Source organism: Wyeomyia smithii, chromosome 3 (assembly GCF_029784165.1).
Source record: "Wyeomyia smithii strain HCP4-BCI-WySm-NY-G18 chromosome 3, ASM2978416v1, whole genome shotgun sequence".
Classification (NCBI taxonomy): domain Eukaryota; kingdom Metazoa; phylum Arthropoda; class Insecta; order Diptera; family Culicidae; genus Wyeomyia; species Wyeomyia smithii.
In genome coordinates, this window is record NC_073696.1 from 93954040 (window position 1) to 93969887 (window position 15848).

The 15848-nt window shown below is 39.0% G+C and overlaps 1 protein-coding gene across 1 annotated transcript; it reads right to left on the reverse strand.

Annotated features, from left to right (window-relative positions):
• Window positions 1–3683: 3683 nt before the first annotated feature.
• On the reverse strand, window positions 3684–4935 carry LOC129730058 (regucalcin-like). Its single transcript, XM_055689077.1, has 4 exons — window positions 4753–4935; window positions 4250–4687; window positions 4001–4142; window positions 3684–3934 (listed from the first exon to the last, which is right to left on the reverse strand). Exons 1-4 carry the CDS (start codon window positions 4913–4915, stop codon window positions 3733–3735), a joined length of 945 nt encoding a protein of 314 aa, XP_055545052.1. The 5' UTR covers window positions 4916–4935; the 3' UTR covers window positions 3684–3732.
• Between the last annotated feature and the right edge of the window lie 10913 nt (window positions 4936–15848).

Genomic DNA, 15848 nt, shown 5'->3' on the forward strand with positions numbered 1-15848 from the left:
ACCATCTCTGAGAGAAGTGAGTGCGAAAAAAAGGTGCACATACACACGTACACACCCACACACAAACATGTACACCTATACATGCATATATGCATAAAATGCTCGATTCGTCGAACTGAGTTGAGTAGTATATGACATTCGGCCATTTCAATCATTTGTCTACCTTTTAATTAGCCAGTGATCGTTAGGAGAAAGTCAATATGTTTACTTTCATTATGTGATTTCACATTTTTATGACCAACGAACAAAGTGACAATCCGATTACAATGAAATTCAAAAGCAACCTATGAGGCAACTAGACCTTTCATTTCACACTAATTTTGTGAAAATCGGTTCAGCCATCTCTGAGAAAAATGAGTGAGTTTAAACAACCTCAGGATTGCTTTTCTTTACATAACTTTTGAACCATATGTTCAATCATTACGGAATTTAAAAGTTAAGGGTTTTGGAGACAGCCCGATCATTTGCAACCAGTTTTATTGAAATCGGTTGTGTGGTTTCTGAGATATTGATGTTTCGTGATTTTTACATTTTGATACATAACCTCTAAACTAAAAATCCGATTACAATAAAATTCAATAGCAACCTTTGGCGCAACTAGACCTTTCATTTGCAATTAATTTTATGAAAATCGGTCCAGCCATCTCTAAGAAAAGTGAGTGAGAAAAAAAAGTTGCACATACACACACACACACATACACACATACACACATACATACATACATACAGAAAATGCTCAGCCATTGGGACCACTTTTATACCTTTGGTTTTTCCAGTGATTGCTATACCTTTCTAGGAGAAAGGCAAAAAGGAAATTAAATTCTCTGTGAAAATTAAGAAACATTGATAATGTTTCAAGTAATTCACGTGATTAACTTTTCATTTTAGAAAAAGGAGGATCGCCAGTTTTTAGGAAACAACTAAAATACGAGGAAAAAATATGTTCTAGAATAGTTTCGAATTTCATTGGGTAAAAAATAGTGGCAGGGTGGTATAAAAGACACGACCGCATACTTTTTTGTCACCATCAGCAACGTTCTGGTGTTGTAGCAAAATATCAATTACTTCAAATATATAATTATGTGGTGCTAAAAAGTGCCATTGATGTTTCAAAGGAGTTCGTTTGATTTATTACCATTTCGGGAGGATTCTAGTTCTCTTGCCTCTGGCCGAATTTTCCGCCATTTCTAATACTTTCGCAGCTGCCAAGTACTCCAAAACAGCCGCTAGATTGACGAATGCTTCAGAACCAACGCACTCTGCGCGACCTGCCGGAAATAGAAACTTGGTATGAGATGATCGGTACTTTGCCTTTTTTGCCACAATCAGACCAGATCAGGGGAAGAAAATTTTCAACTACTTCAATTATATAATTATGGAGTGCTATCAAGTGCCATCGATGTTTCATCAATGCGACACCGACAAGTTTGTCAATAAATTTAACCAAATCATTTCGGATGGACATTTGCCTATGACCCGAGATGATTCTAGTTTTCTTGTTATTTTTTCGCACATACTGTAAGCAAGCCAGCAAACAACATATATTAAAAATGACCACACGCTATAGACGTACTTGTATGTTGGTGCTTCCCGCACTCCAGGGATCCAAAAATTTTTATATATATTTATTTTATTTTTAATTATTTTATAGCACTGAATTTTGTAATAAGCGAATTATTTTTGTAGAATTAGTATTTATGCTTGAAAATTATCGTTATTGATTAAAATTTAAAAAAATATAACGAAAAACACAAATCGTGTTTATACGGGTAAGTTAAGTTGACGCGGGCGCAGCAAGGCGCACTTTGAAATACTGTAACTTTTTTCCCTAAGGAAGAACGTGAGAATAAGTTTTCAATAAGGAATTGTACTTCAAGACAAAACGATATTTTGTTTTCTTTTTTTGAAAAATATTTATACAATCCGTTTATTATCATCTCACGTAGAGAGAGCACGTATTAACAAATATCTATAAACAGAAATATTGTATATGCAAAGAAATTTCTGTAACAACCAGTATCAAACACTCCTACGCTTCGTTCCGTGATGCATCAACAAAAATGGAACCTAAATCTGCTATGACTAATGACTGCTTTGTCACCTCAATTTCTTTTATTTTTAAGTCGCTGCATGCGACCCTTTATCACGCCTTCGTGACCAGCAACTATAATCACTGCTCTCGAGTCGTGAAAAGATGTTTAGAAGGGTCTGTTGCATTCTGCAGCTCATCCGGCTGCTGACCCTCCGTTACCGGGCGGTCCATCATCGATCGACATGTTATCGTTTCTCGCTCTCTCTCTGTTTAGTCGCCAGTTGAAACTTTCTCCAATATATGTAGAAAAGATCGTTCGGTTGAATACTAATGGCTGAACAATATTTCATGGTGAATCATTACTTCCAGCACCAGTCCAGGCGGATGGCATGGCGGCACGGCAGCACAAGAGGAACGATATTGTTTTCCCCGCTGGAATGGTCACTATCCGACGACAATGTAATTCATCTTTAGCTCATTTTCAGAGAAGAAAAAATAAACGATTGTATCTTGTTTGAAGCCATTATTTGAATCGCTCGTTAAAATCATTAATGAGGCCATTATGATGACAAATTGCATACGTTTGTGACGGTCAGCAATGTTTCTTCTAGGGTTTCGTAAACACGCTACTGGGTGGCCAGCTGAAAGGCGTATGTCAGCAAGGCTGTACGATTTGTTTGCCGATTCGATTTAGTTGCATTTGAGTAATGTCTCACTGAGCTCTAGTTTGAGTATCTCTTTGTTTCTGATAGAGTGTGTGACAGATTCAAAGTGCTCATGGATTGTGTATTTCAAACATGGTTTATAAATGTATTCTGATATTTGCTAGAAATTTTCACAGCTCTATCGAATACGAATGAATAACTAATAATTCAATGCATGAATAAACTTCGACATTCAGATATATACAAACACATCCAACACATGTTAGGATGTGGAAAGCTTACTCTCGGTAATAATCTCTAACATGGACGAATACACACCGCATCGCATCAATGCAAGTCAATTCTCATATCGCCCACGATAGCAACTACGACAATAAGCTTTTGTTAGAATTCGCATCTGCCAAAAGAGTCTGGATATCGATTCGCAAATAATCTTCCCATTGCGACTCACATTCAGTACGATTTCGCGAGCAAAACTACCATTTATAACAGACCACATGATTGATGACCCACAATCGTTCAACCGATTGCTCGAGTTCCGTTACAGTTTCGGTTACCACCAGCATATTGATCGGTGGAAAGTGGCATGGAGTTTCCACACGAATGGTTTTGTTATGCTTTTTGGGCTAATTTATAAAACGCAAATATTAAACTAAACAAAGTAAAACGCATATTGCTGCCGAATAGATCGTCATAATTGCTTCCTTAGTATTTAAAAAAAAATCAAGGATGTTTTGCAATGCTTCTGGGTCATTCCATTAAAAGTGTCCAAACCACCTTCGCGAATTTGGTAGATAATAACGGAGAAAATTCAACTAAACTTTTAGCATGATTTATTTATTCAAGCTACATAATATATCGAATTATTTCATAATTTTACATCATGCTTTGAGAAGCCACTAGGTTTTTCAATACTGATGAGAGCCATACTTTCAAATTCATAAGGGTCATGTAGAACCTTTTTATTAAATTATTAATATCGCATGTGATTTCAGAAAAACTCTGGAAGTATATTTCATTTCCCTAATATCATCTCTACAGATCAATTTCATTCATTGGTTTCCCTTTGATGCCGAGTCCGGTGATTTTGAATACTGCTCCAGCGTTTGCCGACTGAGGTCCGGTAAGCTCATTTCCGGCGCTTGTAACGAACATCAGGTCCAGATTAGGGCCACCGAATGCGACTGATGTTACCTGTTCTACCGGAAGTAGAATTTCCCGCTCCACGGTGGCAGTGCTGCAATACAAAAAAGGCTCGATCTTAGAATTCTCACCGCCGCACGGAATAGCATAAACCGCTTACAGTGGGTTTATTTTCAAAACTTTTGATCCGGCAAAAAGGGCCACGTACAAGTTACCGTCCACATCACTTGTCATACCGTCGGCTATAAATTCAGTAGCTGCATCGTCACTCTTGATTTTGATAAGAACTCGCCCTCCGCTTGCTGCACTCCGTACCACATACAACCAAACAAAGCAAAACAAGAGATTACACACATATATTTCGATTGCATTGCATCACGCAATCAAAGTTCAAATGTTTACAACTCACTCAGATTGCCTCGGTCATCGGTGTCGTACTCTTTGATATCGAAAGCAAACGAATCAATATAATAGAATCTGTTTTTCGTCTCGTTCCAGGTAAGACCATTGGAAATGTGGACCCCATTGGCAAGCTCAACTAATGCCCCACCATCCGCCCCGGATCCGGCATCAAAACGGTACAACTTGCCGGTTCCCATGGCGGATGGGTTCACAGCGGCATAGCTGAGCATGGTACCAGCGTAGAGTTGCCCCTGTGGATTTACCTTTCCGTCGTTGAACTGCTGTTGCTCTTCTGCCTCACCGAGAGTGGCCAAAGTTCGTAGCACGGTTGCAGCAGCGGACAATCCATCCCATTTCACCAATATCAGTCGAGTCCGGCTACCGAGCACAATTTCCTCTGACTTGCCTTTCACCGGAATGATGAATGACACATGCGTGATTCCAGCTGGAAAAAAAAGGCTCGCCGTCAAGTGTTCCAGATTGCAATTCAACTTATTCCTATAACCGTACGAATATTGGCTGAGTATGTGCGGTTTTCCTTAAAATCGTACCGCAGCAAAGAGCCACTCATCTGACAAACGTAGTACAGGCTTTGTCTCGCGATGTCCCAGTGTGGGGCTTCCCCCAGCGCAAGCAGAGGACCGGGTAAAATGTCCACCTGGTAGTCGGTCATCACTAATGCGGTTGCCAAAATTGTACTGCAAGAGTGGGGTGCAGTTGTACAGCTATTGCCCCTACGTAATCTGCCAATTTTTGGCTGACAAAGATTAGATAGTCTGAGCTGGCTCGGTTTATCATTTTTTTGCTCTCAAATTATAACTATGACCTTAGTCTTTCACCTCCTATAAATGGGAAGGTTGAGTGATTAAGTTCAAACGTTAAACATTCAATTGTGTTGGTCAAGACTAGGTTAATGGCATCGGACATTGTGACATTGAAATCGGAGTGGAGCTTTGAACTGTTATTGCACTTCTCTTTTATTTTCATTTTTATTGTTCAATACTACAGTGGAAAATAAAGATATATTCTAAAGCTTGATAGTGTAGTGCACTGCATTCGCATTTGAGTGGCATTTGAGCAAAAATTACCATTGCAAAATAGTTGAATTGAAGAGATGTTTTTGCGAGAGCTCTTCACTTGAAATATGACCACCGAGAGAAAGTTCTGAATATACAAGTACTCATTTCAGCACTGATTTCCGGTTACCAAATTAGTGATAAAGCTTAGTTTTGAGCAGGTCAACAAAACTGTTAGCATTACTATGTTGAAAGAACTGAAGGCTCTGAATTTAAAAACAATTTTCTAAAGCTGTCGACTTTTAGGAGCAGATATGAATAGCTCATTATTTATTAGTTTTTTATTTGTTTCATTAAGTTTTTCATAGATTTACAAAGTAGTTCCTCTTTTTACCCTTCTGCTAACGACTACTATTCCTTATTTTCGCGTTCAGTAAAACTATGTGAACGAGGTTAATTTTATTTTTTATTTCGAATCAGGTTTTTTTCTAGCAAGTGAACTGGATTTACGACTGTTAATTTTAGCAAATTAAATTCTGGTTAATTGAAGCTTGCCTTACAATACAATTTTTCGTTTTATTATTCCTCTTCCGACTCTATCTTTTCTTCGGCGTTATGTCCCGTCTTTGATTCGTTGTTAATGATGACAGCCTACACACACCGGTTACCCAACTCAATTGTTCAGCGAAATTCCTCTCGAGGCTTGGCCAGCGTTGTCGACAAATATCTAGACAGTAACTCTACTAGAAGTTCCGGTTTTACTTTCGTCAACTACCAACACAGCTCGACGATTATTTTTGTATGCCTGAAGAGCGTTGGGACTAAAGCCTGTAGTACACTCTTTGACCAAGCGTCAAATATTTGTCACTTTTTGACAGATAAAAATTTGGTCAAAGATAAGTATTTGTCACTCTCCAATTTTAACATGGGGCAAACACGGGCAAACAACAACCATGATGTCGAATAAATTTGACCATTATGTCAGAAGGTCAAATATTTGACCATTAGACAACGAGTGTACTACAGGCTTAAGAGAGCTACTGCGACCATCCTCATTGACTATCTTTTGTGACAGGCCCTGATTGCTGTACACAGGTTACGAGGTACCCGTACTCATTGATGAAGTAGGGTTGGTTGGCAGTAATGCTGTGCCCCAGTTCGGTATCGCAAAATCAAATAGACTAACGACCTTTCTGGGATTAGAGCTCCATCCCTAGTAACAATATTGGTTTTATCAAAGGTTTATAGCGCTAAATAAAGCCAAAACAGCGCTATAAAACTTTGATGAAACCAATTTTGTTACTTGGGATACCTGATATGGAGTTGAAAGGTAACGTCCGAAGAAGTAGTACCTTGCAAATGCAAGGGCTCCACAATTACAAAGCAGGTGAGTGGACGTTTCAACTGCAAGGTTGCAGAAGCGGCAGTTTTCCCATCCAATAATTTCGATGTTCTTTAGGTGATGAAGAGCAGGACAGTGTCCGGTAATAACTCCCGTGTAGAGACGTAGCTCATCACACTTGAGACCGACAAACCTTTTGGTTATATCAGGGTTTGGAGAGATAAACTGTTTAAGTTGTCTGAAACATAAGCATATTCTGAATTCAGCTCATTGTAGTGCTGTCAATTCTTCTGTTTAGAAGATCTGTACTGATTGAAGCATAGGATGTTTTGTCGAAAGTGCCTTCAATATCAAAAAATGCGCATAGCGCCGTCCCTTGATACTTCTTATTATGTCTTATATTAATTAAAAAAGTCTCAGGAATCGATTGGTTAGTGTCTGATCCATGTCCATATGTCAGCAACATATCAATTTTGCCCCGATTCCCCTACAATATTGAAATACGTTCTTCTCGACGTTAGATTAACTTATTTGAAATCTGTTTAATGTCATATCAATAATGTAAGCGATACTCAAAGATACAATAATAATTTGTCTTTACATGATCCTCCCCCTTTCGCGGGGAGGGGGTTATTTTTTTTGCCAGGGCTGGTCAAAACATAGAAATCTCGCTTCAGTTATGAGACAAAATCATAGCGTCTTCGATAAAGTTAAATTCGACCCCCTCCCCGCAAAAAGGAGAGGATTATGACAAATTGTTATTGTATCTTTGGGTATCGCTTACACTCTTGATATTACGTTAAACAGATTTCACAAAAGGTAATTTAACGTCGAGATAAACCTAATTTAGTATTGTAGGGGAGTTGGGGCAAAATCGACATGTTGCTGACATTTTACGTAGATCCATAGGCGCAACTACGGGGGGGCTAGAGGGGGCTTCAGCCTCCCCTAGAAAGTTTTAAGCCACCTCTAGAATTTCTTAGAGAATGATTGTATTCAATATAAATACATTCCATACTTCTTATCAGAGCATCAAAATCGACACAAATTGAGATGTCATCTTTTATTGGCTGAGAACTATTAATGCACCAATGAAAATGTTGTCGTGCTGCTCGGTTTTAGGCTGTGTTTCGCCAGTTTCCCTGACGTCTAAAAACCCCGCAAGTCTCTTTCGACCTGGTCGCGCCGGCAGGGTTGCTGGAGAGAAGTGATTTCCCAGGGTTGTCGTCCGGCATCCTTACGACTTGACCGGCTCACCGCAACCTATTGACTTCCGTCAGGTGTGCAATGGGGTTCTCTCCAAGCAGCGCGTGCAGCTCATGGTTCATGCACTGTCGCCATTATACGTCGTCCGTCTGTACTCCATCGTTGATAGTCAACAGCACTTTCCGTTCGAAAACTCCAAGAACGTTAAGGCCCTCCGCCGGAAGCGTCCTTGTATCGATACCATAGAGGACCACCGGTCGTGTCAGGTACCTACATCGTCAACTTTTCGTTTCGTCGCACTAGACTCGATCGAAGTGGTCATGTCCGAGCCAATATCCGCACCGCAATTGGTGCGTAGGTTTGTAAGGCTGAGAAAAACGGGCCGTCGCGTCGATGAGAACATGGTCAGTTTGGTTTGTTGTACGTTGGTCGGGTAATCTCCAGGTGGTTTGTGGATGTCCCTTTGGGGAAAAAAGGTACTTCAGACTGCCAGTCTGCGGGGAGCTGCGAAGTTGACGCATCGCTGGTCGTTGTCGTTCGTTACGGTGTGCAGGCCGTGCGGGCCGATCACCGGCTTATAAATGTCTTCCCTACACATCTGAGCGTTCATGTTCTCAATGACGATCTTGATGTCTCTACGCGAGCAGCTTTCGTAGAGTTTCTCCAGCTATGCGTAGAACGTTTCTTCCTCTATATCGGGTCGTCCTTTGTGGGGACAGTGCACATTGAGGATAGTGTAGTTGTTGAACCGGCCTTTTATTCTCAACAAACACAATCTGCCGCTGATCACCTGCCACTTGATCGCACGACTCTGCATCATGCCCATCACTATAAAGCTGGTAGTACTGTGCCATGCGGCCACAAATCCGCAGTACCTCCTCTCCTTTCCGGCAAAGCTCCTGGAGCGCAACGATGTCGGAGTGGCGGGGTTCTAGCTGACCCAGCGAAATCTAGTCCGCACCCGAGGCGTTCAGCGATTTACTGTTACATGTACCAAGCTCCTACTCGTCATCCTCATTTCGTCGGCTAAATCATTGCCGATTGTTCCGGTTCGTTTTCAATTCTCGATTGTTCGTAGTATGTTTATTTTAGCATGCTGCTCAACTAGGGCTTCGATGCCTAGTCGACGGGGCTGCCGCCTTGAATCTAGCTGGCGAGACACCGCATTTCATAGTTCAACCGTCCGTTTCGGATCAGTCGCTGTTTGACTCGCCCCTATCCTGGGGAACAGACGCTCAGGCAAGCAGAACAACTCCCCCTTCCCTGTCAACATACGACCAAGTTTCCACCGGTTTACCGATCTTCCCTTGCTTGCTCGTACTCCAGTCGGTACCATGTGGAGGCAGGGATGTTTCATCATGCCTTGGGCCCCACTGGGGTCTATTTTATGCCAACTAATACTGCCCAGCCGTTTACCAAACCTAGCTCTCCTCAATATCGAATCAGTGTTGCTGAAAGAGGTGGGCATTGACACTGTGGTCAAGATATTCAATACATCTTCTGAGATTCAATACCGATTGAAGTGATTTTTTCTACTTTTACGACGCCATTTTATGCGTAAAAATTAAGCTTTTAATTTTAACTCTTTTCTCTCTTTTCTTAAATAAAATGTATTAAAACTAGCCCCCCCCCCCCCCCTTGAAATTTTCCTTAGTTGCGCCCATGCGTAGATCAGATACCTACCAATCAATTTCTGAGACTTTTTTACTCAATATAAGATTTAATTTGACTACCACTTTTAGGTATTGGCGCATTACCATTAATGTTCAGAAATAATCGATATTATTTTGCTTTGTGAAATGTACTAAAACCATGCCAAAACCGGTTTCGTAGAATTACCGTTTTGAGCTCAATTTTGCCCGATTTAAGATCTGTTTTTTTCTAAAGGTGGGTAAGAATATGCTAATATGTGAACAAACTAAGAATTTTGATATTTGGTCTTAAAACAAAATGGCGTCGAAAAAACATCGAAAACTTCCGACTACCCAAAAATTCAAAATGGCGCCATTGTTGCCCCTTAAGTTTTTAATATCTTCCTTTTTACAACTGGGGGTCAGTGAACTTCGGGATTTCGGATCAGAGATCAACGAAAAGTTTTACAATATTCCAGCCGCTAGAGCCCAGCTCAGCGGTATTTATTCTCATTGTTTCGCGCGTGTTGGTAATCACGCTGTCCGTTTTGCATAGGCAAATTTCGATCGGCCTCAGCGTTTGACTGAGCCTTTTCCTGTACACCACAATGTTGAAATATGTTCAAACTTGGGGGAATTTATTTTCGCATCAAACTTCTTCAAAAAATCATACATAGAAGCCAAGGCAAAAAAGACTGTTGCACTGTGTTATTTGCTGAAAAGTATTTGTCATCGTATTTGCTGAACACAAAATTAGGCAAATATTTGATTCGTCTTATATCTAATCACTCCCTTTGATTTGCGATGGGCAATTGTCACTCGGAACAAAATCTTTTATATTGCAACGGTAGCTTTCAGGAACCGAAACAAAAAAAATTATATTTTCTAGTGGCAGATGGAATATTGTTTGGCAATGGAAATTAGATCTGTTATATTATTTACGAAGTTATTTTCTGGAAATAATTTGCATCTTGTGATAGCACAGCAAATATATTTGCAAAAAAATGAGCGAAGAGAATTTGATGTCATTCGAGCAAACAAAGTTTTTAACGAATATTTGTTATAGTGTAATAGCGTAACAAATTTATTTACCCGAAGACAAATTTTGCGCAAATGAATTACACACCAAATATTGCAAGCATTTGCCTCGTCTAATGTCTGCTCAAGTATGCCATGAAGAGCAGTTTCTGTCGATTTACCAGGTTGGTAAGCGTGCTGATTTTTATGTAGCGATGAGTTCGTGAGGAACTTATTGCGTATATAGCTATCTGCAATTTTCTCCATCAATTTCAGCAGTGTAGATGTGAGGCTCATAGGCCTGAAGGTTTTAGGTAATGTTTTATCTTTTTAACCTACTTTCGGTTGAAGATCACCTTGACTTTCCGCCAGCTTACTGGTATATAACCCAGGGTGAAGCTTGTACGGAACAGATGTATCAGTTCGGGCATTATGACACCATCTGATTTCTGTAAAAAGATAAGTAGAATGCCATCTGCTCCCGGAGACTTCATTGGTTCAAAGGAGCCCAATGCCCAATTCATAGAAGGCTTCGTATACAGCCTTAGAGAGAGCAGAATCGGGTCGTTGGGCGCTGTACGCCTTGTCCTCGGACGCTACTACAAATTCTTTTTGCCTCGCGTAACTCGTTGTGCTTAGTAAGCGACGCTCTGTACCTACTCATCCCAATTGGAAGTGCTTTTTGCCCTACTGAACGAACGCCTGGCCTTACGATCAGGCCCGTAGCTACCGGGGGGGCTAGGGGGGGGGGCTTAGCCTCCCCAAGCGTTTTTATTGCCCCACCACGCAATTTTCTTATATATTTGATTGATACTAGGTAAAAAAAAAACAACTAAAAAATCTGAAATATGACCAATAAGCATTATTGAATAGTCTCTAGTAGTAGTTCATTAAATCTCAAAAGAACCATGTTTAAATCCGAACAATCAAAACGACCGAACTCATATGACAAAAAGGTTAAATTACTCAATCTTTTGGTAAGCCCGTTTGATTCGCGGCGAAGTTGAAACTGACGATCCGCAAACTTCCGTTTCGGATGTCCGGACCAGCGTATGGGAGTGAAAATGTCAGTTTTTTAAATGTGTCATTTTAATGAGAGAACCAATCACAGTTTCATATGTTTGATTGTATAAGAACAATGCAAAACAAGTTTTACTGCAAAATTTGACCAGTTTTTCCAGAAGTTTCTGTTGTACACTTTTTGATTTCTTAGATTGAACAAATCGTGGGCAAAAAATGACACACAAGACTAGTTTTTTCAAATATTCAATATTAAGACAGTATCTAAACTTCCTGCAGTGTGCCTTTTGTTGATTCATGTTTTTGTTCAGTTCAATTTATTTTGGCCGGACTTTTTCACACCTCGGAAGCATAACCCAGTCCGTTACCTAGCCCGGACAACTATTTTACAGTTCGGTCCAAAATAAAACCGGAAATAAACATTGATCAAACAATGCGAATCGTCAAATTTAGAATTTGGGCTAGCGGTTGAATCGCTCCTCTCTTTCTTCGTATCGTCGATTTTGAATAAGGTGACCCTCGAAGATGGGTTTCTAACGCTGTAAATCATTCAATGCATTTATTGTTTCAGATTATAACTTTTTAGAACTCTTTTCTGTTTTTAGTTTTTCGAACGTTGTGTAAATGGCTTTAATAAGTGACATAGAATCGTTGTATTCCATCACTCGTCCTTGCATTGCTTCTCTTGCTGGTTTGATAATTTATTTAATGAATATTGAATTAGTCGAATAGTGGGTTCGTCACTGTAAGCCAGAAATTATGAAGTTTTTATCCCTGCTTTTTTTTCAACGATACGAACATTCGCAGCTTGGTTTTTTTTTTTCGGAATATATACCCGGAAAACCAGATTTTCGGAAATAAGAAAATTCTTACGGGACACCACTAACGCTTATTTGAAAATATATAGATAACCTTCTGAATCTTTCGGTGCTAAAACTATCGACATTGGAGGAAAACTGCAAAACTTATAAGAATTTTGATTTGTGAGTACCCGGGTACTCCGTTGGACGCGTAAAGGTACTTTTTTGTCAAGCACATAACGGTTTTAAATGCTTTCCCTCCAAAAAAACGTTCAATTAAAAAAAAATCTCTGCCCCCCCCACGCAAAACGGAGTACCTACGGCTCTGCTCACGATTCCACCAAGGCACGTTCCGACACACAAACCTTTCCTGTAAAGGACAGCTGGCTATATAGGCATCAGTGATCCTATGTTCAAGATCACGTGCGGCCATATCAAGTTCAGCGGGAGTGCGTGAAAGTGAGTAGGGCGATCGGGAGTTGACTAAGTGATCTTTATACAGTTCGACGATAGACACTTCCTGATGTCAGCACCTTCATCTTTCTTTCTCGACAATTCTTCTCATCCGCTTCCGCTTCTTCCCATCTGTTACGAATACCAAATTACTGGTTTGAAGAGGTTTCAGGTCGTCGAACCGCTTGGTTTATTTGTTGATGGCGGGCAGGTATTTTGCCATAGAATCTGCCAGAAACATTGTAACCTTATTCACAAATCCCATAGAAATTCACCGAATTCCATCGGCTTTCCAGTCATCACTCCTTAACCAAACTTACCATACGTTCTCAAAAGGCGCCCATGTGGATTGAAGTTCCACTTCGTAATGCCGCTAATCCACGCTTCAGCACACTTGTTATTTACATCCTACAAAACCTTCAGTATCTGATTGCTTACTGCTATGATGATCGTCTCATAATCCAAAAATAAAAACTTCTCTGGACATCCACGCCTACAGGTAATTCTTTTGATTTGATTGATGGTTAACTCCAATAGCGCTAAACGGAATCACCAAACGTCAATGGATTACTCATTTATGGGCATCGATTGTTCGATTAAAAAAAAAGTTGTTTGAAAATAATCAAATTCCAAAAAAAGATGCAATTTAATTTTTGAAAAATAACTATAAATCCCCTTCGATTGCAGTACAATATATATACACAATTGGAGGGAATAAGTATTCGAATAGAATAAAACTGGAAGTAGCTGCCAATATTTGCCTTTCGCAATATATGTTCTCTTGAAAATTATGTCATAAAATTGCAAAAACAGACATAAATCCTCCGAAATAAGAGATAGCGATACACTTTTATCTTAAAAAATTTGACAACTAATCTTATTTTGAAGTTTGTAGAACACTTGAACAATGGCAAAGTTAGGATAAGAGCGTTATCAGGCAAAAACACTTTTTAAGGGGGTGCTTTACTTTTATACCATATAAATTTGTCAAATCAAGAGCTAGAATTTTCCAATTCTCTACAAATTTGTTCGAAATTGCTAGCTATACAATGTTTTGGAAGAAAGTTACCAAATTCATCAAGAAATGAAAAAAGGATTTTTTTTATTTTGGTGTACACCCCTCTTACACAAAAAAAAATTATCATCCAAATAAAGGACTCATAAAACTGAGAAACTTTCTAGAAGACATCGAAACGCTAAAACCATGCGTTTCGCCACCAACAGCAATGCATCCCACCGCTGTCACCACGAATGTAGGGCAACTCCTGTTACCCTACCAGGAATTTGTGTTACCAGGATTTGTGACGGAACTCTGCAGGCTTTTACAGAACGCGTGGTTGCCGTTACACAGTGATCCAATAAGGCAAAAAGTGTTACTTAATTCCATAGCGCCTTCCACATTCACAGCTCAATAGCGTCTTCAGAGCAATTGTTTGTATGAATGACTCGCATAATTGCGAATTGTCAAAAATTATAAAAAGTTTACTATACTAAAAATAAAATAAACTAACTTTTTTGTGTTAAGACATAGAGGAATGGAATGGTTTATTCAGAAAAGTTATATAAAATTAAAAAATGTGAAACTTTTTTGAACAAATCAAAATCCCATCTTCATTAGGTACAAAGTTATAAAGTATATTATATGGCACTTACTTAAAATTTATTTCTTTTGTACTTAACTTTTGTTAGTTGCATTTTACACGAAAGTTTTGTTCGGATGAATTGTTAGAGCATATAAAACACACATTTCTGCCAGAGACCGTACATCTCCAGGACTTTTCCTCACAAAGTTATAACATATTCAAACTTATTGTTTCGACTATTTCAAGAACGTATATGTTAAAAAGGGGCAAGCGGAATCATGATGTCAATACTTTCCCTTGAAGTTATGTTATAACTTTATAAGGCAAAGTCCTAACGATCTGTTGTCTTCAACAAAAACGTGTGGTTTGTATACCCATATGCTTCTTTAGAACTTTTCTTGTAAAATGTAACTTACAAAAGTTGAGTACCAAAAATAACTTTTAAGTAGCTTCTTTATTAAATACTTTGTAACTCTGTACCCAATGATGATAGGAATTTTGTTTGTTCAGCAAAGTTTCATATTTTTGTTCTTTGCTAAATAAACAATTTCTCTATTTCTTAACACAAGAAAATGAGTATATTTGATATATGAAAACCTACTGTAACATATGCTCGCCGTACTCTAATATGGTTGGGTTGGGACAAATGGAACCTTCAAGAGTTTAAAGTACTACATCATGATTCAACTTGCCCCTTTTTATATTATACGTTCTTGAAATAATCGAAAAAATAAGCTTAAATATGACATAACTTTGTAAGGAAAAGTCCAGGAGTTGTATGGTCTTTGGCAAAAAAGTGTGTTTTATATACCCTAACAATGCATCCGTACAACACTTTCGTGTAAAATGCAACTAACAAAAGTTAAGTACAAAACACTACATTTTAAGTAAGTGCCATATAGTATACTTTAAAACTTTGTACCTAATGAAGATATGATTTTCATTTGTTCAACAAAGTTTCATATTTTTGAATTTTATATAACTTTTCTGAATAAACCATTTCTCTATCTCTTAACACAAAAAAAGTTAGTTTTTTAGTATAGTAAATTTTTTATAATTTTTGACAATTTGCGATTGAGGGAGTCATTCATAAAAACAATTGCTAAGCTAGAATGAAGGTGAAAGGCGCTATGGAATTAAGTTCCCTTTTTGCCTTATTGGACCACTGTGCAAAGTCCAACTATTTTTGATTTCGTCTTACTGTGCGGCGTTTTGAAATATTACTTTCCGGAGGTCCATTGGCGAAAATCATTGGACTAGTGGGGCTTTGGAAAAAATATTTCGTCCGTCATTGGAAGGCATAGCCTTCACTCGTTAACCAATGAAAACGACCTGAGGCTGATAAACATTGCCGATGTCAGAGGAATGGTAGCTCCTGTTTACGGGGGGCACGTTTTTTTCGGGGACCAAACATTGACGCTGATTTCTATCTCGTCGTTTGTAAGATCCGCGCACGTTTGTCGAACGTGCTGAAATCTTGTAAAAGATCGCAGGAGGAACGACTGAAATACATAAATGGGTTGTGGAGCAGTATTCAC

Excerpts from the sequence above, each read along its gene's own strand:
- LOC129730058 (XM_055689077.1), bottom strand. The coding sequence starts at position 4,915 with ATGACCGACTACCAGGTGGACATTTTACCCGGTCCTCTGCTTGCGCTG. Across the intron at positions 4,688-4,752 it reads CACATACTCAGCCAATATTC|CTGGAATCACGCATGTGTCA; the intron begins GTACGGTTATAG and ends TTTTTTTTCCAG. Across the intron at positions 4,143-4,249 it reads CGATGACCGAGGCAATCTGA|CAAGCGGAGGGCGAGTTCTT; the intron begins GTGAGTTGTAAA and ends TACGGAGTGCAG.